General features: G+C 37.1%; 1 protein-coding gene across 2 annotated transcripts in view; it reads right to left on the reverse strand.

Moving 5' to 3' along the window:
• cpsf6 (cleavage and polyadenylation specific factor 6) overlaps positions 1-25,062 on the reverse strand; it is a 78,294-nt gene that overhangs the window by 36,005 nt on the left and 17,227 nt on the right. Inside the window, exons 6-10 of one of the 2 annotated variants that reach the window (XM_041215915.1) lie at positions 23,026-23,527; positions 22,077-22,192; positions 21,188-21,341; positions 17,940-18,140; positions 5,311-5,874 (exon numbers count right to left, since the gene is read on the reverse strand). In XM_041215915.1, the coding sequence (XP_041071849.1) occupies positions 17,945-18,140; positions 21,188-21,341; positions 22,077-22,192; positions 23,026-23,527 (968 nt within the window). In that variant the 3' untranslated portion in view covers positions 5,311-5,874; positions 17,940-17,944. Of the gene's footprint in view, positions 1-5,310; positions 5,875-17,939; positions 18,141-21,187; positions 21,342-22,076; positions 22,193-23,025; positions 23,528-25,062 lie in introns of those variants that run through there. The other variant, XM_041215916.1, reaches the window with a different exon arrangement.

Consider the following 25,062-nt stretch of genomic DNA (forward strand, 5'->3'; position numbering starts at 1 on the left):
GCTTTGCATATGTTGTAGAAAGGATTCCCACATTTGGTAGAGTTATCATTAAAGTTAATGGGGTGTTGATGCAAGCTGGGCTATTGTGTTTGGGCCTATGAAACGTTGGCAGGGTGGTGGTGGTGGAGAGATGCACATTCAATCTGTTGTTAATGAGAATGGTTGGTGTCACAATCTGCACTGTGGTGTGGAGAACACTGGGCCTTCTCATGATGTCCAGCTCTTAGGTGACAACATGTGATGATGTCTGCCCTGAAAGATGGCATTGATGATGCAGCATTCATGGGCACAAAGACCAAGAATGCGTTGTCCGTTATTGATGATCTTGCCTAGCCCATGACAACCAAGGCACGTTGGCAATGAATCAGTCTGCTCCAACATATGCATTCAAGTTACTCAGGGTGAATAGCCTCCAGATTTTTGGAATTTCGCCTGAATGTCACCTAAGGAGTCACAGAAATTATTTTGCCAGAGATGCTGAATTGGTGCCCAGGCATATGTGATGTTGACGGAGCCTCCGTCAAACAATAACCACAGGGAGATGATTATAAGCATCTTTAACCATGGCTATGGGACAAGGTGTTGCATGTCTGCCCCTGATCACACTAGACACCCCACCATTGGAAATAGTTAGCGAATTCTGCTACCTCTGATCCACAGTGACAGACCATCTATCCCTTGATGCAGAACTTGATGCACACACAGGGAAAGCAGTTACCGCCTTTGGCTGACTTATGAAACATGTATAGCATATCAAGCTGAACCTTAAGAACAGGCTGATGGTTTATAGGGCCTGTGTTCAGAACTTTATTGCATGGCTGTGAAACATGGGTTTACAGATTATCAAGAAAATATTAATTCCCATCTCCACTTCCACTGCCTGCAGTGCACTATGGGTATATCCTGGCAGGAGAAAAATTACAAATATGGCAGATCTCTCAAAGGCAGAGCTCCCAAGTTTGTTAGCACTCAAAACAGAGGTGGCTTCATTGGCTCAGGCACATCCACTCAATGGAAGATTGTCACATGCCCATGGACTTTTTGTATGATGAGGTAGTCAGAGGCACACAATCAGTGGAATGCCCAAAGCTCCGCTTCAAGGATGCTTACAAGCATGACATGAAGACTCTAAACCAGGGGTTCCCAAACTGTGGGTCACAATGATAAGATTTTGGGGTCAAGAGCTCCGAGGCAGCAATGGCAGCTGTTGACAGCTGAGTGACTCCTTTAAATGTTTCTTTTCTCTGTTGGTGGAAGTGGCTTAAGCACCAGTTCTGAAGTCTGTTACAACCACAGCCTGTAAAATGCTGGGTCTTCACTTTTTCAGGGCAAACCCAGCAGCTTTAAACGCCCTGCCCTCAAACACCTACTCCCTCAACAATCCCCCCCACCGGGCTCAACAACTCTCCAACATCTCCACACCCCCTGCCATCTGAGGCATTAACATAGTGTAATACTGGGAAACACAGCCCTAAATATAAATTATCACACCTGGGAGTCATGAACTGATGACAGAAGAAAATGGCAACACCTTTGTGCTGGCACGACCCACAATAGACAGTGGCTATTGTGGTTTGGCAACAGGCGCCAATGCCAAAAACAAGCTACAACATTTGGAATCTGCACGCATGGCACTTGTGGCAGAATATGCCTCTCAAGGGTTCAGCTATTAGCAGAGGTAGGCAATATGAAGACACCACATCTAAAGTGGATTGTTCACTGCGTGCCCATCAGTTTTCATAGACAGAAGGATCCTGCACATGACAAAGGTCAACGGGAGCAGAGCATGTGGATAATGCTTACACTAAATACAAATGCTCCGTGGAATTCAGGTTGAATCTTCAAAGAATGAGAGCTGTGACATGAAGGTCACACCTTTTTGTTCCCTACACATGCTCTACTGAAAGTTGAGGTTTTCAACAGTGTAAATGTTACCTGAGAAGGCTCTACTAAAACACTGCAAAATACCAATTAACATGGTTTAAAAGTATTGATCCAGCATGAAATATAATTTTCCAAGGACTGAGTTTTAACATAATTTGACACTAGCAGGAGAAATCCTATCAGCCCAGATGTTGCAATCAGCAGCCAAGCGACAGCATTTGCCAGTGACTTCGAAGAAAGCAGCCCACAAAGATCTAACGATCTCTCTGGCATGGATTTCATCTTCGAGCGATATTGTTAATTCTGGTGTCAGCTCAAAAGGATTGCCAGCATCCAGCAGTGATGCCATCAGGTGAGGCAAGCAGCCAATCACTTTCAAGAATTCTCAGCCAAAAAAATGTAAAAACCACTAATTATCCTTCACATTTTTCAAATTTTGGGATCAGAAAAAAGCTTGGGACATAAGCATTGGATTAAGGTAGCTGAAATATCAAATTAAAAAATCTAAATGACGTTCCATAAAAAAGTGTTTCAGGGTTAGAGAGATTGTAACTGTGAATGTGGAAGGCTGTTAAAAACCCAGTCACATCTCTTTCAACAAGGTGCAACTTTTTTCAACAGGTTTACAGCAAGACCAATAGTGCGGAAGTGGAAATACAAGCAATTTCAGAAGATTCCCATTTGTAGGGTCTTCTAACCCCGTGGGGGAGCAGGGAAATCACTGGCAACACTTTCTGGATTTCGAAGTTTAACTGCACGTGTGGATGTCAGAAGCAGCTGTCAGTTTTATAGTTGTAATGAAGGTGAAAAATTTGCCGTTAGAACTGCAATAAAATCTGGGCCAGTAAGACAAATGTGTGTTTGGTCTAAAGTAGAATATATTTTCTTTAATTAAAAACTATTTAACTCAATAAATCAACCCATTTACACAATCTAACCTGTTGCAACACTGAAATATCCAAAATTCTTTCAAAACTGTAGACAAACCTTTGATACATTTATACATTATCCAACTGCATACCATTTAAATAAAAACACTGAATTTTATATAAATCCTTTTATTTAAAAAAAGCTGTTTAAAAATGTGCAACAGAAGTGCTTAGTCAATAATTTAAAAGCAGATAAGCAAATTATCCAAATTTAATTTTTTTAAAAACTTATTTTACTTACCTGAGTCTTGTTTTTGAACACATGTTTAAAGAATTTTTTTGGTAAATGTCCAACATTATTTAATTAAAGATCTCATACCTGTGGACTGGAAAACCTTATGAGCTGTCTGGTTTCTTGGTAAACACAGCTTGCAAGAGTTAGAAAGGTTAACGTTCACAACTAAGCAAAAATCATCATTTTTAAAAAGACAATGTCCAACCCATTACAGCTCTAGTTACAAAAGAAGCAGTAAATGATGAAGTAATTTCATGTAAATATGATCTATTTTCAATGCCTGGAAATGTACTTTTCAAATACTGGTTCAGGTCAAAGGTTTTCCAGCAAAACAAAATATAATGCTAAACCAAAATTACCACTTTTAGAATAAAAAATGTTATGGTAGACACTGTCTTTTTTTTAAATAAAAAACTGACTTGTGTAAAACACGAAAATTTTGCACATTATAATGACACGAAACAGTGAATAATCTGTTACACGGACTAAGGAATTACATCAATGGCACCCCGCCGCCGCCACCACCGCGCCCTCCAAAAAAACACACACACATAACACTGCTTGCGAGTTGTTTCCTTGTTTTCCTTCCTTCCAATGCTGATATGTTTAATGTAGTGAGGAACCATAAATAACTTGGATACTGAAAATCTGTTGCTGGCTAAGTTTGAGAATAAAAAGTATGACCAATCTTTTTTTTTTAAAGAAAAAAAAACACATTTACTCTCACTTTTTAAGTGCTCCAATTCTAGTGCTGAAATTTGTCCGTAAGAGACAGTCCGATCAACAAACTTCTCCACAGATGCTATCGGTAACGCTCAAGATTAGCCAAAAGGAAGCAAACTTTACATAACGGGATTAAATCTTCCAATTGATTTTTCAAAGTCAAATAATTGATCATAAAAAGAGACTCCTATCTAGCTATGAGGGAGGTCTCTGGTACAGTGGATGGCACCAATGCCCGAGTCAGAAGCTATGGGTTCGAATCACACCACAGGACCTGATGACCAAAAATGTGTTTCTGACAGGTTAATTATCCTTCCAACACATGCCAATGGCAGGCAGCAAGAGTGGGAGAGATTCCTGGTAGCTATAAGTTGGGGAAAAAAGTTGGAGCCTCTACCATCACTCTAGGCTGCAACACGCATGTAAAAGTACATGCTGCCACAGCAACTCTGACTCCGACATCTAGCTATGAGGGACTGAGGAAATAATTCTCAAGAAAGTAACCGAGTCCCAAGTTCAATGGACACTAGATCTCAAAACCAGGGCCTCTAAATGGGAGTCAACCACTACCACTAGTTCAACCAGTCACCCATTGAACTGACATTTTTATTACACTCAGGACATATCATTTTGCAATGTGCATTAGACTGATCACACCTCAGCCCCAAAGCATTCTTTCTTTAAAAAGCTTAAACATTTTTTTGTATTTGGCCAGTAGTCAAGTTTCACACATTTAACATTTAAGATTTTTCAGTGCAAAAATAGTGCTAATATACAGACAGTTAAAGCTGTGCTATCCTTGTTTCGTTCTGGATTTGTACAATAACATTAAAACCATCAAAAATTAATCTACACGAACTGCCCTTTTAACCATACATGCTTTTAGACACCTTTTTAGCTAATTTTTAGAAACTAAGGCTACCGAAAAGTACTTGACATAACTGCATCTTCTACTGAAAGCTAGAAATCTACTCACAAAGTAAAATGCAGTGTGTAGAGGTTTTGGTGGTTTTTAAATTCAAACTCAAGACAAAATGAAAACAGATACAGAGCTTTCAGTTTCAATTACCACAACAAAAACTTAGAACATGGGCTTCTACTTCTATATTCAGATTGTCTGTACTGAGTTCAATTATTTAAAAAAAATCTAAATATTTGGTAGTCCCAAATAGTCTACATTAAAATACAAATGCAACTGTTGTACATTTTTGAAGTAAACCATTCCTCTCCCCATTTGAGGTAGCAGAGGCAGATATAAACAATTAACACAGGACATTAAAAAGTCCTTTCACTAAAATCAGAATTTCATGTCCAACACACTATGCTTTGACATACAAAACAGGAAAAATGTCTTCTTCTACACAAGTAGTGTTTGTCACAGATTATATTACTGATTTTATGTCCAAGACGTGTAGTGAACGTGTTAAAAATGTCCTTAATCAACCACATCTGGATTTCTTTATCTACATTTCTGATGCTTCTGTATTAAAACTACAACGGGAGATTGACTAACACAAGGTCCAAACCAATTGAGACAAATTACACATGTTGGAATTTATCAAATTAAAATACCACAACATACAGCCTTCAAAAGGAATTCAACATCAAGAAACTGAATCTGAGAACTTGCATAATCTACAACTGTAGGCTCCATTTAACAGTTTATTACAACACTAATAGTACATCTATTTTGATAAACTGAAACTTAGCTGTTTACAGTCATTATTTGAACATTAACATTTTTGTAACAATTTTGGTAACAAGATGAAAGAACTATAAAAACAGTGAAGCTAACGACTTTTAATTTTACATATCATGTACTTCTAACGCTTAGAATACGAAGAGTTGCCAAAGCTTTTAGTAACTTTTAAGTCACACAGGTTGTGTCCAAATAAAATGGTTAATCAAGCAACATAAAAAAAATGTAGAGCAATCAGTTACCATTACAGTGGATTTGCTTTATTCGTTACTGTTGCTCCGTTTAACCACGTAGCCTGAGAATTCCTGTTCAACCATGAAATTCCAACAGATGGATAAAGGGCAGTCTTTTCTGTGAAGAGCCTTTGTTGTTTCTTTTATCTGGAGACGTTTCTCTTCAGACAGCTGTAATGTGTCAAAATTCATGATGTAGATTTTGTTCTTCCCTGACTACGTTTGTACATACTTTACACCTTCATACTGAATTTACTGAAGTACATTTTATAAATCATGCATTTGTGTATTAATATTGGTGGCTTGAACAATTTTTCCCCATTAGTGTTCAAATACTACAGATCAAAGAAATCCGAAACAATTTAAACTTTTGCTTTCAGCAGTTGCAAACTTTTCCAAATATTTTTCCACACATTCTAAAAATCCCAGAATATACCAAAATATGCATTTTCAAGACCAATATTACTCTACACATCAGTAAATTAATTGATGAACATTCGTCAGAAGTATTTTTCAATAACATTTAGAAGTAAACCATTTAAAAACTTGAACCACTCAGGATTCATTAGAAAACATTTCAAGCATGAAAACTGAGCCCAATTGTGACCTTTCACCAGCTGACTCAGTAAAATAGTGGTAACAATCTGTTTACTAGTGCCAAGATGTGATGGCTGAGTTTTAAATGCTTTATTTTATTTCAAAACAGTTATTGAGCTAACAGTCACATTTTACTGAGTGCCCAGTCATAATGCATTACTTGACAACCAAAGTGTATGTTAATGTTAAAATATTCTGTTTGTTAGTTTTGGGAAAGTTTGCACTTAACACTTAAATTCTTGAAAACAAAAGAGAGGCAGTTAAAGAGGGAATTAAAAGGCATACAACAGCATATTAAAAAAAGAAAATTAACTTGAAACCTAGGGAGATTCTTGAAATACAGCTCAAAGATCACAACTGGGTTAATTTGTGGAAATACTCCCTTTCAAACTTGAAACATTTTCAATATAGGCATTAATTGATAAATGGTATTTGCTGGAAAATTGTCACTATATCGCACCTTACAAAAACAGACATGAATTGCGTTCTTGCATAACAACCAGACATGCAGATATACAATGTTTCGAGCTAAAACTCTTAACATTATCTTCTATTTAAATATCATCTAGATTATTGCAATGTGAATAAAAAACATTAAAGCAATTTTACAAAGTTTTGCAACAACCACAAGTTTCTCCAAGTCCTGTAATTCATGGTTTCCTCAAAAAGTATTTACACTAACTACTGTCAACACCATTAGTTAAATTAAGTCTTTTGACTATGAATTCCATTACTTAATAGCAGGAATAAATAAACTAAGATTTTGTGTTAATTACTCTTGAAACCTAACTGCTGATGCAGCCACTGCTAATAGAAGTTACTGTACACCGCATTTTCCCCTCAAGTTACACGGTATTAAATGCATCAGACTAGGTCTTTTAATAAAATTCCTTCAGTGGCCTTAAGAAGCTACAGCTTTTGTACTACATTCAAACAATATTCAAGCCTGTTTATGTATATTTTAATGCTTAGCTGAACTATGAATAGCACAGTCTATTAAAAAGCAAAGCCATATAAAGTATAATTTTATCAAGAGATCCAATCCAGTTTTGCAGCAATCTAGAAATGTTGCAATACCATATCCGCTAGCACACTAATTTTTCAGTAATCATCTGAACCAGAAATTTGTTTGTTGGTGGGGGGTGGGGGGGGGGGGGAGAAATGAAAAACTTTTACACTCAATAAAACTGAACCTATTTCACGTAATCTCCATGAGACAGCATTTCCCCATGTTGCACCATAACCAACCTCCACCCCAAAAAGTTGCTCAAATTGCACCAACAGATTAACCTTGAAAATCACACCTTTGTGTTACTTCAGAATTTAAGACTATACGCAAATCTACATTAAAACATTGTTTAACCATAAATCCAATAATTAATGTTACAGTTCAAACTAATTAAAATTCTCCTGAGTATTTTGGTCACACATCGAAATGTAATTACATTGAAATCCAGTGAACAGTGATGCTTGTATAGAGGTAATAGCTTTATGGAGGTTAAGAACTGTGAATCCTTGGACACACGAGGTGCAAGGATTCATCCACCACTTAATCCAGTGTCAACAGTCTATAAAAGGTGCTAGGCAGTAGGGAAATATAATGACCAATCTAAAAATAACTAATGCAATGTGTTAACTCACTCAACATTTCAAACAAAGTAGATTTATTTGATTAAGTGGCATGCAAATACTACCAAGGACAACATCCACATTTAAAAGTAAACACTGTGCCTTCACAGTTGACCACAGTGTGCAGATTACAATGACTGATCCTAAACCAAAGCACAGCTGAAGTTTTTACTGCTGTTTGTGGTTTTGAAGGATAATTAAAAACCCTCCCACCTGCCTTAGCAATGAACAAGTGAAGTGAAACACATCTAAAGTGGATAACAGCTAATCCAATACATAGATCAATTGTTCAACCAGTGCAGTGCCCAAGTTACCATTCCAATGTTGATAAATATACTGTAAAAGCACTCTTAAAAATACTGGTTGGAAGTTATAAGGAGTCTTTGAGTTCATGATTCAAATTTGTCAGCCATTTTCAATAAATCAAATATGCTTTTGTCTTTCTACTGAGTCAATTTATTTCTTCATCTTCAGACAACGCCATCTACATCTTATCATCTATGATAGAAGATTATTTATCAATCTGCACGAGCAACAGGAAACCTGCTTCCAGCTCAAATGACTAAAAGTTGCACAAAATGTCTTGGCCCTCGAATTGTTAAAAGACTGGGAGCAACTGATTCCATATCAGATAAAGGTTGCTAGCTAAAGTAAAACGTAAAGAATTTTTGATACCAAAATTAGAACATTGTGGATAGTTTGTGGATCCAATACAGATGATTAATGTTCACCAAATTGGTGTTACAATGCTTGAAAATTATAAGTGGGTCATAGTAAACAATTAGTTACTGGGATAATAAGAAAATGTTGATACAGAAAATGAATATGCTGGTAATATTAGTACAGATCTTGCTCAAATCTTCAAAAGATTACAATTATAGACAACTCACGTTAGGCCACATTATTAAATAGAAAACGTACACTATTTTTAGTATGGTTACAATTTAGCAAACATTTATTTCACAGGTGGTTTAATGCAACAATACAGAAAATCAACACTGATCAATAGGAAAGGCTAAAATTAACATGATGCCCTGACATTTACAAATTCAGCACATTTCCTCTGCGTGGTTGTTACTTTGGCTATTTTATTTATTTAGGCCATGTGCAGAGGTTAAAAGTGCTACTGAACATTAATCTAGTGAGGTAAGAATATAGACTTGAAAATATGGTGTCTGGACATTTTCTCTGGCCACATCCATTTGTATAAGCAAGACAAAGTTTATCCGTAGAAAATGATAGCAATAAGTAGTAACTAACTCCCTGCAAAGGAATCAAGTTTACTCTGGCTAAACAACACTCAAGAGAATCTCAAAATCCACTGAAGTTTAGAAGAGCAAGAGGTGGCTTGATTTAAACATATAAGATCCTGAGGGGTCTTGACAGGGTGGATATGGAGAGGCTGTTTCCTCTTCTGGAATAATCTACAACTGGGGGTCACTGTTTAAAAATAAGGGGTCGCCCATTTAAAATAAGGTAAGGTGAAATTTTTTCACTCAAGGTCACAAGTCTCTTCCTGAAAAAGATGGTGGAAGCAGAGTCTTTGAATATTTTTAAGGCAGAGCTGGATAGATTCTTGGTAAGCGAGGGGTGATGGGTTATCGGCGCTAAGTGGGATGCAGATTTCAGGTTACTATTAGATCAGCCATGATCTTATTAAATGGCGGAGCAGGCTCGAAGGGCTGAACGACGTACTCCTTGTTCGTATGATCACAAAAACAGTTTATGATGTTTGAATATATAAATAATAATGACTCAAATTACGCCATAAGGCATAATAGTTGGGCTGCAGGAAATTAAAACTAAGATCCACAAACTCCATGCTGTAGTCTTGAGTGGGAAGTTATAACATCCACTACAAAAAAGGTCTGAAAGTGATATAATAATGATAGATAAAAGGTCCAAAGAACATTTTTTTAAACTGGTGCACGCAATGGAGCTATTAAGATTTCCACTTTTTGGGGGTACTTTTAAAGATTAGATCCTGGACTAGTGAATTTAAAATGAAATAAAAATCAATTTCAGCACACCAGTCCAATATTTGTCAATCCCAAATACTTTCATGTGTTTGTAAATACTAGATATTTCAAAGACAAAAGCATATTTAAATAGTGATCAACCTCACAGCCCAAGACATAGTTATGTTAACTTCTATAATTGCCATGGAAATACACCTGAAGTCAATTGCAGTGAAATTTCACAACATATTTTGGCCACAGAACAATGATGGTGCAAAGTCTTCCCTACTTCTCTCCTTATAAAGCAAATGTTTTTGATCTCATTTCTACATGAGAATTTTGAAGATGTAATAGCTTTGTACAAGACTTTTGTTGAGAGAATGATGCTGAGATGCATGTTACAGGAAGAGTTGGATTCATAAATTGTGGCAATGCTTTCAACAGTTTCAGGTATTAAATTGAAATTACTAGCGCAATGCAGAGGTTCTTATACAGGAAACAATGCTGCAGAGAAAACCATTCCATTCATGATTTACAACCTCACTCTTCCCCATTTCTAATTCATACACAAGAGATCACACCACCAGATTTAGAATAGGTTCTCAACTCAGGGGAAGAGTATTTTGCAGAGATTAATAATCATAAATGTTGTTTAAAAGATGTTAAACATCTGAATACACCTTGACATCAAGAAAAACAACCTGCAGAACTGTAGCCCATCCAACTTGCCTCCTTCCCCAACTGTTAACTTTAAAGACCTTTGTGCTTTCCAAGGCTTAATATCAGTACCTGCACCAAAAACTTCACAAGGATTAAATTTATTGCAAGGGGCAGAAGACCAATGCTCTTTTTGTCCCACTTCCTTAGCAGATCTTGTAGTGATGCTCAAAGTTTAGTTTTTTTCCCTATAAACACTCCTAATGTCTATGTTTGTCATCCGCAAATTTTGAAATTGAGCCCTGTAGACCCAAGTCCAAGTCATTAATACAGATCAAGAAAAGCAGTGGCCCTAATACTGACCTCTGGAGAACCCTATTATATACTTTTATCCCATTCAAAAATCAACCACTATTCTCCATTTCCTGTCACTGAGCCAACTCTGTATCAATGATGCCATTTTTCCTTTTATTCCATAGGCTACTACTTTGCTGACAAGCTTTTTATGTGGTACTTCATTAAAGGCCTTTTTGAAGTCCACGTACACCGTATCAACCCTATTTACTCTCATGAATCAACTGTTACTTAAAAATCTCTAGTTAAACATGATTTGTCCTTAACAAATCTGCACTGCCTTCACTTAATTAATCCACTTTTTCCCAAGTGACTGTTAATTTTATCCCGGATTATTATTTTTAAACACTTTCCCACCACCGAGGTACTGAGGTTAAACTCACTGGCTTGTAGTTGCTGGGTTTACCCTTACATCCATTTTTGAATAAGGGAGTACATTTGCAATTCCCCAATCCTCTGGCACACCCCTGTATCTGAGGATTGGAAGAATGTGGCCAATGCCTCCATAACTCCAATCCTTACTTCCTCAGTCTCCTAGGCTGCATCTGATTGGACCTTGGTGGCTTATCAACTAAGTACACCAGCCTTTTCATTACCACCTTTTTAGAGAGGGTTGAGATGTTATTTGACAGTGTTCAACATCATTGAGGGGTCTAGACAAAGAAGATAGGGAGAAACTGTTCCCATTAGCAGAAGGGCTGAGAACCAAAAGAACTGATGTAAGGTGAATGGCAAAAGAACCAAAGGCAACATGTGGAAAAACCAATGACTGGTTAACATGTGGAACATACTGCCTGAGTATGGTGGAGGTAGATTCAATCGAGCCTTTTAAAAGAGAATTGGATAATTATGAGGAGAAAATATCTGGAGACTTACAGGGAAAAGGCAGCATATGGGATGAGCCGAATAGCTCTTAGAGAGCCAGAATGAATACGATGGGCCACATGATTACAACACAAAAGGAGGCCATTCCAAGATCCTATTTCTAAAAATCTCTTGCTCCCATTCCAGTGTTTTAGGTATTCACCTGATAGGCAACAGTTAATTGTGTAACTCATTTCCAATGACATCAATAAGGTCAACTTTGTGAAGCGATCCTATTAAAATGATCCTACGGTGCCTCTGACCAGCAATTTTGAAAGCACAGGCAGATAAAGACATAAATTTGGGTTCATCTATTATCTTTTGTACAATCCTTAAGATTATGGTCAGAATAGCCTCCTCTGTTGATTGCAATGAAATTATGGTAGTAAATTTTTAGTCAATTTATCCTGCCTTTTATAAAAAAAGCTAGTGTCAAATGACTTGGTATGTGGCAAATGATACCAACAGTTTTAAAGCAATTCCATGCAATGACACGAAGGTGGGTATAAACGTGTGTGACAGGGCTAATGTTAAATGTTACAAACTTGTTCACAGACTATTTTCATCTCTACTACCACACATTAAAAAAAATGTTTTTGATTGTAATTTTAATACATGCTGGAGCAATAATTCCTTGGAGATGGTCTTGTGGTGCAACTTGTTGAAAGAAAACTTTGATTAAATGAATAAACCAACATATAAAATCACTTCCATAAACTTTATTAAATGCTCATATGTGAATATGGCAAATCCATGTCCCAGGATCTCCAGATGGGAAATAATGTCTCATGGTGATTATATAGGTGCTTATCAATATTTAAAAAAAGCTTTAAAAAATCATCTGTCCAGCTTTTACAACGAAAATTCTGCAAAGTATAAACCTTTAAGGCACACTAGAATTGTAAAATATTGAAAAAGGTATCATAGTACATTTAGCCAGGCGTTAACACCTATAAATGCTTTCTACACTTAATGTTTAGTAGAAATATTAAACATTTGAAGATTTGATGAGTTTTGAAAAGAAGCAAGTAGAATGTATTGTTTGTTTAGCAACATATAGCCAATAGGCAAAGCTTTGTCCTCTTTCTGGGCAATGTGTCCAAAGGAACAGGATTGGGAAATACAGAATTCAGTTGATTAAGCCATTTAAAAGAAATAGATTTGAAGCTGAATCCAAATATGGATCACAAAACAATGCACATAATTTCTATTCCACCAAAAAATGCAATCAATTCAACCATATGTAGCTTTAAGGATTGTCAAAACATTCATAATCCACAGATATAATTAAGAAATCAACTAATAATAAAAACACAACGAGAAATGGCACAGAACATAAGTGATTTGTTATTTAAGGCTTTGAAGTATGAGGGATAATTATTGAATTTTAACTTGTAGAGATCACATTCGAATTATATTACAAAGCAATTTTTCACACCCATGTAACAGGTCATTTTAAAAATTGTATTTATACAGGTAACAAAGCCAGCATTTTACAGCGTGTACACAATATACAAAAATTTTACAAGCGTATTTTGTACAAGTCTCTAGTTTTGATTACTGTGGATAATTCCTCATGCAAATTGTGGCCTAATTTTTGTATACAAGATAACCATTAACAATATTTTATTCACCACTTTAAGGCATAATATCCTTAATTGGTTTATAAAGATGAAATAGAAATTTTCTGCAACTGTGAAATGACACAATAAGCACTACATAGCTACCAGTTTACAAAACAAAAAACATCAGGCTACACAGGTTTCCTAAGTCTGCAGAAAAAGTTGACACAAGTAAATAGTGAAAGAAACATGAGATTGATTTTAAATTGGGATATCTCACTGGAGTACGTTTTTAAACATTTATATCTTTAGGCAGCTAACACAATTCAAAGTTTTGAAGCAACGTAAGAAATTGATTTTATTTTGAAATTTGGAATTAGTGAAGATTAAATAATTAGACTTTTGTTAGCTACAAGGCACAGCCAACTTTTTATTGCAGGGCAACAGCAACTTCTTTAGTTTTTCCATTGGAAACCCAAGGGAAAATTTAATAAAGGCAAAAGGTAGTGTAGAACTGGTAACCTATAAAAAGTCCAATTTAGTAGCTTAGAATTGACAGGACATTAGATTGCAGGGAAAAATATACAAACCATCCAATTCAACCTTTCATACAAGGCAAAATTTTACAATCAGTCTCAGTTACAGGTGCCAACCACCATTGAATTATGTTGTCAGAACAAGTATTTGTGCCCTTGGAAGTTTTCGAAAGGATGCGTGCAAACCATTTGAGAAATTTGGTGAAATTTTAAACCTTAGATCAAATTTATTTAAATGTTAGTTATAACTTTTTAACAAAACACAGAACTTAAAGTTACCAGCAAGTGGGAAGTTCTTGGAGAATACTATGTAGCTTCAAGTGCATATGTTCAATGAACATTCTTCATTTTTCAGTACAATACATTAAAGATTAACTCCCCATCCCGGCAAAGAACCTCATTTGCTTTTTACTAATGGACTCGCAATTCATCACACTCATTAATTCAAGTTACTAGATAGATCATATTGGGCAAAATTAATATAGCTTCTGTTTTATTTAATTTAATGTTATTTAACATTTCATGTGGCTTTCACCGTTTCTTAATTCTGAAGATAGCTCTAGGATATACTGTGCAATTCAGTTGCATAGATTCGTACTGCAGGCAACTTACAGGATACACATAGTGAAAGCATGCAGAAAATAAAACGTAGGTAAGCCTACAACTTGTGGCACCCAAGTTCCATATACTTATAGACTGTGCATTAAGAACTTTAATAATTACTACAATTAAAATTGGACCTATCTAGTGCCTGGTTGTGCAAATAAATTATGTTTTCTTGTATCATGGCTTTAAGGCAGCATTACATCACTGATGCATGTTTCATCCGTTTATGATTGTCTGTAGTGATGTACACATTCTTAGAATGACAACTTAAGGAATTGTATTGCTAGATTTTTTAAAAAATCCTTAATAATCAAACAGCCTTCAAATGTACACAAATATCAGACTAAAACAATCTTTGACAAGCTAAAGTAAAGCTGAAACTTTGAAACCTGTTTACAAACTAACAGTGATGCATCCATCAAGGGAGACAGGTCTTCAATTGAGGATGGGATTGAAGAGCAAGGGGCAGGATAACTATCCAATAAGTTTAAGAATAGTGGGCAATAATTGTCAACAGCCAAATATGGCAGAATGAAAATGTGCAACAAGATTTTTGAGTCAATTTTTCTCATTTTCGTATAAATCACTGGCCTCTATCTATTCTCCTCTGTCCATAGGGTTTAGGACAGGTTTCCCCCACAGCTACAATTAGTATAGTTCCATTTGTGAATAATTGGGAACAACATAGAATATAAATTTAACGTGAACCGTTTGCAGCACAACAACACTATTAATCACATCCAACCAAGGCATGTAGGCTTAAATGATAAAATTCACAACCTAAATTCCTAAAATGCCCCACATTAGAATCCTTAAATCAAAAGTGTTCTAAATATTAAACAGTGCCATTCAATTCGGGTGTAACAATAGTGAGGGGGTGTCTGTTGATATACAGCAAAGTCTTTATGACTAATTGGGTATTATTAGTTTCAATACATTAAAAAGGTTAAAAACAAGTTGGTTTGTTACCAACATACTTTGAGTGAATCATCAATGCAGCAATACTAGGGAAATGACCAAATCAGTGTCATGTATAGATTTCACAAAATAAATTGCACTCAGCATACTAGAAAGGCATTTACAACTTCTTGAAACTATGATACAAACACATTTCCCCATTATGGAGAAAACACTGATGAGGGTGAACACACTGAAATTTACAAGATTTAAAGCGAGGAAAAAAATAGTACTTTACATACAAACAGTGCATACAATGAACTTTCACCAGCCTGGGTCTTTTTAACAATCTCACTAAAGAAACCATCAAAGCAGGCCTTAAAACGTCCATGACATTATCTGTAATACTATACCCACTGAATTAAAAACTGCAGAGTAAAAATTTCCATAAACAAGTCTTTTTACCAACAGTGCCTTTAAGTTAAAAAAACATAAAAATTACAGTACTTCTCTAATAACACTGATGGCTGGATTTGTAAACTTCTCAAAAAAGTGTTTCTCTGAGCAATTTTTATCATATGGACTTTTAGAACTTAGTCACTGCTTTGAAAAGTGCAAATCAAAGAGGTACGAATGGGTGTATAATTTTTAAGCTAGCTTTATAATAAGCTTTGACAAAAAAGCAAAAATTAAAACATCCCATTGTTATATTAATCTATTTACCTGTGGGAAATAAGTAAACTCAACCAATTTGCTATTTTACAGTTTTTCTGCATGTGATACTTGAAGACTGCATCACAAACCATCACTTGAACATCTTTTTTATATCGTTACTCATCATTACTATGCTGCCTTTGCCTATTCATTATGGGCTAACTCATAAATACTAATATCATAAATACAAGTAAGTTATGGCATAAAATCTTGACAGTATATAAATTAAGATGCAGCTTGTTGAATAGATATATCAAAGCAAAAAAAAAGCCACAAAGATACAAAACTGAATATTAGGAAAAAAGGACATGCCCCACTTTGAAAATTATTCCAAGATAATTGTGCAAGAAAGTCTATTTACACCAATTGGTGTAAAAGAGTGAAAAGCTTTAAATGGAATGTTTATCTACCAAACAGGATAAAACCTGAACAGTCACAGACTAGAAAACAACTTGGGGAAAAAAATTAAGAGTTTCACCTGAAAGTTTCTTTTAGGTAAAATATATTCCTGTCAGCCAACACTTACTGCAGGACACATCAAGTTGCTCTTTTCATAAATGTGTCACAAACCCCCAAATCCTTCAGAAGGGTTTCTCCTTTCTCAGGCACCATCAGCTGCCGCAAATGTCAACAGGTAATTTGTTACAAGACCTTTGTAAATGCTGTTATTAACTGGTTAGATTTGTGACTTTTGTTCAGGGTAACATGGCCTCTTGCTTTCCCTGTGGGGAATTTCAATGCTGCTGCTTCCCATCCTCACAATGGCCTAAGATTATTAGTCAGTGGACCAATTATACACAATGTTTATAAACCTAGCCATTTAATTTGTTTTTTCAAAGCTTCTGAATATTAGATTGCTGTGAAAATCTGTTTCTCAGAATCTGAAGATAATACGTGGCAGAGTCCCATCACTCAAGTATGAAGACCACCACACGGTTACAGAAAAGAAACTTAAATTTAATGCATATTCAAACCTCGAAACATTAGTGACAAAATGACTTGTGCATTTAACCAAAACTTCGTACTCCTCTATCCTTTAGAGGCCAAAACTATACTTCTGGTAAATTGGTCAGTTTAAATCACACAACCACTTTTACTTGAAGCATTCCTACAATATGCCAATTGCCCAGGAATCTACCCTGCTTAAACAGTTGGCAGAGAAACAACTGAGCATATAGAATTTTTTTTTAACCTGAGTCCAAATGGAACTTGATTTTCTGGTTGTAAACCTTCCCCACAAGTTGGAAAAAAGGGAGATTTGCAAAAGTCAGCGTTCCTGCATGAATGGGCTTAGCGTTAAACCTATTAGCAATGGAAATTAAATGGCGGCCCACAGCACCTCGTTCTGAAGGCAGTTTGCTTGAAATGGCACAAAGGTGAGGATGGTGGGGAGCAAAGAATGGATAAACATAAAAATCATCATTTGAAGTGGAACTCTATGCAACCAGAGACACCCAGAATCACAAATCTGTGGTATTATTTCTGCAAAGAATTATTTCAACGCAACATACAGCACCAAACAAAATTCTAAATTGTAGAAGAAATTGAGAAAACGGTATGAATCAGTGGCCAAAGATTTTTTTTTAAAAATGTCTTACATGAAAAGCAAGGCTTTAATCTGTGAATTAAAAAGTAAAATTAAGTAAATAAACTAGACAGGCACTCATCTTAATGGCGATAGCTTCAATAATACTTACCAAAATTAAGAATGTTATTTGACAAATGTGCTATACAGCTTGTGTAACTTAACATAAGGCCCCAGTTGAATGTTGCTGCATAAAATTGAAGAATTATCAAATCTGCTTGTAAAATAGGCAAAAAAAATCGCTTTATAGTTATATAAAGTGAACAGAGCAACCCACCTATTTTAACGATGACGATACTCTCGTTCTCTGTCTCTCTCTCTGTCTCTATCTCGCTCACGATCGCGATGCCTTTCCCGCTCTCTACTTCTTTCACGGTAATAGTCATCATGCCGATCACGGCTTCGTGAGCGCTCTTTGTGACGTCTGCTTTTCTCTCTCGATCTACTGTGATCTCTCTCCCGTGAACGTTCACGTTTTCTAAGAGTTTAAATAAATTATTAATCTAACGTTTATTAAAATGTTACATTTGTTTTGTCTGTTTGTACAGGTTCATTAACTAAATTCCATCACTAGTAGCGTCACATCAGGATGACTACTTCCAGTATTTGCTACTGGTTGCTCATGACCAACAAAAACTTTTTTGTATTGTAACAAACAGGTTATGAACTTCCACCTCAAATAAGCTACTGTCTGTCTAGAAAGCTACAATGTCTTTTGTCCTGAAAAGTTAAAAAAGTGAAATGGGGGGGGGGGCATGTTGAGTGGCAAAATGGAAAGAATGTCCAGTTTATTTGGTTCAGACCGAGAGCACTGATCACTGGAACTTTGTGGAACAGTGTGATCATTTTTACTTTTTTAATTCAATGTATTTAAACTGCGACAAAGCTTCCAATTAAACTAATCCAGATCCAGAGAAGCAGAGTTTAATTGAAGGGTATTACAATGTGCATAATTTTATCAAGTGGTCTGAAACTGTCCACGCAACATTCCATTTAAGCCTTTTCTCCCTCTCCCACACTTTCCCAATGCTTTCTCGCTCTCCCTTGCCTTATGAAGTATTGGCTGATTTGAATCTAACATTAGGGTCTGGAACTCAAAATTTGTCCACTTTAAAATCAATAAACAGACTCCTGTACAAATTAAGATTTCCTAAAATTCAGATACACAGCATTTTTTTTTTGTATTTGCATCGTATTTATATCACAGAAGCAGGCAGTTCTGCTCAACAGGTCCATAGACAAATGCCTTCCACCCTTCACATAACTCCATCAACACACTCATCTATTATCTCCCTCATGTGTTTACTGAACTCCCTCTTTAATGCAGCTGTGCCAATTGCCTCAACTACATCTATGGAAGCGAGTTCCAGAATCTAACCACTCACTGGGCACACATTTTCACCCGAATTCCCTATTGGATTTATTAGTGACTACCTTATATTATAGGTACCTAGTTCAGGTACCCTATGGAAGTGGAAACATCTTTTCTATTTCTACCCTATGAAATCCTTTCATAATCCTGAGGACCACAATCTGGTTATCCATCAGTCTTCTCATTTCTGGAGAAAAGAGCACCAGCCTGTTTAATCATGCCTGATAGGTATAACCTCTCAATTCTGGCATCATTGTAGTAAATTATTTTTGCACCTTCTTCAGTGTCTCCAAGTCATTTTTATAATTTCTAAAACTGTTCATGGTACTCCAAGTATGGCCTAATCAAGATTCTATACAAGTTTAGCGTAACTTTTCTACTTTTAATACTACCCCGCTAGAAAATGAACCCCAGTGTTTTTAATATAAAATAGCCTTATTGATCAACTAGCAATTTTTTGTGTACCCCCAAATCACTCTGCTCATTTCTTATTTTCAAAGTAGTATGTAGCCTCATTATTACAAAATGTACCACCTATACTGAAGCTCATTTTCCAATTACATAACCATTGTGCAATATATTAATGCCATCCTGTTATTTTACTGCAATCCATTTATGCATTAAACGCACCCCCACAATTTAGCACTGCTTGCAAATTTTGAGATTGTACTTGAGTTGAGTCCAAATAATTTATGCAAATGGTGGTGAAGCATCACCAGTGGTCCAAGCAACAATCCCCATTGAACATTACTTCCCACTTTAAGACAGTCTGACTGATTACCTTCAACTTCTACGCTTCTGTTTTCTAGCCAGCCTGTTATCCATTCTGCTACATGTCCCAGCCTTAAATGTCTAATACATGGTATCTTATCAAGCATCTTTTGAAACTCCAGAATGATCTTAATAGTAAAAGTGTTCTTAGCTTGTGGGGAGCGAGGTTTTTTTGAGAGATACTAAAAAATGTTTTTGCACGCCACCGTATAAATGGGTGCACAGGAACACGAACAACCAAACATTACTAACAGCCTCTTCACTTTTATTAGACTATTTGGAAGGAAATTTTGAGAGAAAACTCAGTGACAATTATGGTCCAAGGCAGTATTTTTTTGTTGCACGGTCATGCTTAGAGCTGAAGCCTCAGCTGTGAGGTTATCCTGACACCATAGTGAAATTAATTTCACTCCAGTCTTAGCCAGAATTCCAACAGGAGAATTTAACCTTGTTTCCTTTTGTCTTCCCAGTTTAATCTTCAAAACTGTGATAACAAAGAGCTCCTTTGTGTGCAAATGTTAATTTTTTATGAGAGAACTTTTGCTCTATTCTCAATGGATAGGTTGAGGAAGGGACATTACTAATACTAAACAGGAATGCCAGGGAAAGTGACTGCAAGTAAATATCGTTGGGGGGAGGGGGAAACAAGAAAACAAAAACAAAAAAGTGTGTTCTGGTTTCAAAAAGTTCTAATGGCCCCCATCTCAAATGAAACAGGCACTGAATTAATGGACAAGGCCACATGAAACAGACCTACCTGCAATGGGACTACTAGCTTATTTAAGAAGGCTGACCCTATGCTGTGACAAGCTTTCAAATGGCTAAAGACAATCTCTAAATGGAATAAAATAAAATACTCTCATTTGATGATTGGATCCTTCTCTTATGGGAACATTGTTGTTCAGCTTGTGGGAGTGTCAAATCTAGGATTGGAGGCAACTGCTCCTGCAGAAGCCAACTATGTTAGTACAGAATAAAACACTTGAGAGCTCAGATAACATCGAACATCAGCAAATACAGCACAGGACCAGATTCCAAGTTCTAAGTTTAGACAATGCAAGTTTGTTGCTGCTAAAACTCAGCAGCCCATTCCCAACCACAAGGCTGTTTGTTAAAAAAAAATTGCAATTGTTCTCTGCCTACAACATTCTGGTGTGAACATCCTCTTCAAAGCAAAATTCGGCTCTGGCAAGCCCTTCCACTTAGAACAAAGCAAGTTTTACAGTTCAAAACACAGTCATTTTCTAATGATTAACTTGTACAATCGATTATATTTTGGCAACTGATAGTCACACAAATTAAATGCAACACAACTGTTGCATAATTTATTAACCCCAGCAACATTAATGAATTTTGATTAAGGATGAAAATTATCACCTTACCGTGACCCAGAACCATATGACTTTGATTCTATTCCATGAAGACAATCCTGTAGAGAACTTATGAGAACTTTACAACGGTCATCAGCAGATACTTTAGACTGCTTAATCAAAGAAATAGCAGTGACCAGGGTTTCAATAGCACTCCCATAATCACCTGCAATTCAAATGAAAAAAAAATGGCCATTAGTCTATTACAATTGTTCAGTGATTTGCATAATAAATGTATTCACTCAAATAATCCATGAATTCACAGCTGAAATTCCTCCTTTATTACGGGTATTGCATCTTATTCAACCCCAGTCCTGCAACTTGTACTTTTGATCTTACCTTCCGACATTCATTTTGATTTCAAAATTAAATTAATTTCTGGTCAGTTAATGGCCGAATGAATAAATGAATGGCTTAGTGCTGCACTAAGCTGTACAGACCAAAAGTGTCCTAATTTAATCTCCAGACTCATTTGTTTAATTAGCTGATCTCAGCTAGTCAAGCACTCGAAAGAGTTACAACTGGCACATGTTTCTTTTGGTTGGAAATTGGTGGGGAGGGGGTGGGGTGCATCCACTGTGAATGCTTTCCAAAGGTTTCTCCTAAAACATACGTGTTGACATATTGAGTCAGCATTAATAATTCTGAAGTTAAACAAAGGGTAATTTTTCACATGTAATGTGCTCCATCTGAAGATCTACTGCAACGTGCTTCAATAAAGCAGGCTGCCAATACTCACTGTTTAAGTTCACAAGAGCAATAAACTGGGTGAGGCACTAGTTGGTTACTGAAATCAGTACAATCATATCTTGCACAAGTTTCCATTTTCATAATAAAGATATATATCGGTTGGGGGGGTGGGGGGAGGTGAAGGAGAAGGAAAGAAGTTGCTGCAATTTACCAGCACTAGCATCTGATACAGCCCTCGATATTGCACTGCTAGAAATGGCTCTGTTTCGATTCATGATTTCCTCAAATTCTGCTTCACTCAGTGGAGTCCTTGAAGAATCCATGTCTCTGTCATGAAAAGAAATAATGCAAATAATAGCAAAATTAGTATAAATTTATTTCCCAATAACCACAGCAACAAAATTCTGGTCAACATTCTAAGCTGAAAAAAAGAGAAAAAAATTATGGAGTAATTTTGATTGATTTTTTTTTTGTGAATGCTGATGATGGAATTTGGTTCCACATTTGGGAATGATGAATGGCGACACTGCAAAAGTCAGATGAAGGCTAAATTACTATTTCTATTGCATCTGAACCTAACTTCTGAAGATCAACTCCACTGTGTGAGAATACTATTTCATACATGAGTTATTACTGCCTTTTGGGGAAATCACAAAGCGATTTCAGTCTGGCTTGAAAATGCCAGAAACTTTAATCGCAGAGCAAAGCGCAGCAACACCTTCTGAAAGGAGCAGCTACTTCCTGTAACTTTACATTGATTACAAATCCAGCACAATGTCAAAGTTGGACTATTAGTTCTACTAGCTAGGTACTTTATTGCATCTATTAATCTCAGACCAATGAATGCAATGTAAATGAAACCTTGATGATTTCCAATGTAGTTATGAATTATAGTGTTATATTGTGCATTTAGGCTAGTGAATAAACATTGAAACCACAATGTTATTTAAAGGGTCACTCACCACTGCTGAATTTGAACCCAAGTCTTAAGGGTGAAAGGTTAGTACTGTATATAAAATCTAATTGCCCCCTTTCCCCACTATTCCCAGTTAAAGTCAACTTGAAACTATTTGATATTTGGAGAATTCATAAAGAATTTTTCACTGATAATCAATAATGGGACATTTATTAAAAATAATTCAAGTATACACGAGACTTACCTGCCAGCAGGTCCATAGTCTCCTCGATCATATGGTGGAGGCCGCCCATATGGATCTGATGGAGGCGGTCCACGACTGTCAGACGAGGGAATTACATTATTGGCCGGTGGTGGGAAGAAAGCAGGATTGACATGAGGGGCTGGAGGTGGTGCACCAGGAGGGGGTCCAGGAAGATGGGGTGGTGGAGCAAGATTAATAGGGGGACCAAGTGGGCCTGGAGGACGTGGTGGGAAAGGGCCAGGTGGTGGAGGGGGTCCTTGTTGAGGAGGGGGAGGACCAGGAGGAGGGCCATAGCCTGGAACAGGAGGGGGAGGACCAGGAGGGAGTGGTCCCATGGGAGGTTGCCCGAATGGTTGTCCTGGAAAGAGAACTGGGGGTGGAGGACGATCACCACGATTTGGTGGCCCACCTAATGGAGGAGGAAGACCTTGCCCAGGTGGAGGCGGACCCGGGGGCCCTGGTGGACCAGGAGGGCCTGGAGGTGGCCGTGGTGGACCTTGTCCTGACAAAAATAAAAAGATGCCGTCACATTCAAAGGAATGAAATTTATAAGAATCATCTGCACTATAAATTATATACATTATATTTAGAACCACAAAATTCAACTTTGATTATTTTTAGGAACCTAGGAGCAGGGGCCAGTCATTCCAGCCAGCCCTGCCATTTAACAAGATCATGGCTGATTTTCTATCTCAACACCATCTTCCCGCACAACCCCAATATCCCTTAATGTCACTGGTATCTAGGAATCTATCGACCTCTGCTTTGAACATACTCAATGACTGAGGCTTCGCAGCCCTCTAGAGTAGAGAATTCCAAAGATTTTCCATCCTCTGACTGAAGAAATTCCTCCTCACCTTGGTCCTAAGTGGCCTACCTCTTATTCTGAGACTGTCTCCCCAGGCTCCAGATTCCCCAACCAGAGACAACATCCTTTCTGCATCTACCTTGTTGAGCCCTGTAAGAATTCTGTACACTTCAATGAGATCACCTCTCATTATTCTAAACTCTAGAGCATATAGGCCCAATCTCCTCAATCTTTCCTCATAGGGAAATCCCATCATCCCCAGGATTAGTCTGGGGAACCTTCATTACACACTCTATAGACAGTATATGCTTCCTTAGGTAAAGAGACCCAAACTACACACAATACTCCAAGTGTGGTCTCACAAAGGCTCTATATAACTGTAACAAGACTTCCTTATTTCCTGAAGCAGTCCATGTCCAACTGATAAGTAGCAAGTAACAGTCTGCCACAAAAGTGTCAGGCAATGACCATCTCAAACGAGAGAGAATCCAACCATCGCCCCATGATGTTCATTGGCATTACCATCACTGAATTCCCCACTATCAACATCCTGGGAGTTACCAATGTCCAGATACTGAACTGGACTAGTCATATAAATACGGTGGCTACAAGAGCAGGTCAGAGGCAAGAAATCGTGCAATGAGTAACCCACCTTCTGGCTCCCCAAAGCTTGTCCATCACCTACAAGACATAAGTCAGGATTGTGATGGAATATTCCCCACTTGCCTGGATGAGTGCCACTCCCACAACACTCAAGAAACTTGTCGCCAGCTTGATTGGCACATCTTCCACAAACATTCACTCCCTCCATCACTGACTCACAGTAGCAGCAGTGTGTGCCATCTACAAGATGCACTACAGGAATTCACTAAGGCTCCTTCGACAGCACCTTCCAAACCCACAACCACTACCATTTAGAAGTATAAGGGCAACAGATAGATGGGAACACCACCATCTGGAAGCTCCCCTCCAAGTCACTCACCATCCTGACTTGGAAACATATCATTGTTCCTTCACTGTCGCTGGGTCAAATCCTGGAACACCCTTCCTAACAGCACTGTAGGTGTACCTACACCACATGGACTACAGCAGTTCAAGGTAGCAGCTTACAACCTACTTCTCAAGGGCAACTAGGGATGGGTAATAAGTGCTGACTCAGCCAGCGAAGCCGTGAATGAATAAAAACTCAAATTCCCTTGCAAAATAGCCAAACGTACCATTTGTTTTCC

The sequence above is a fragment of the Carcharodon carcharias genome, chromosome 21 (assembly GCF_017639515.1).
Source record: "Carcharodon carcharias isolate sCarCar2 chromosome 21, sCarCar2.pri, whole genome shotgun sequence".
Taxonomy (NCBI): Eukaryota; Metazoa; Chordata; class Chondrichthyes; order Lamniformes; family Lamnidae; genus Carcharodon; species Carcharodon carcharias.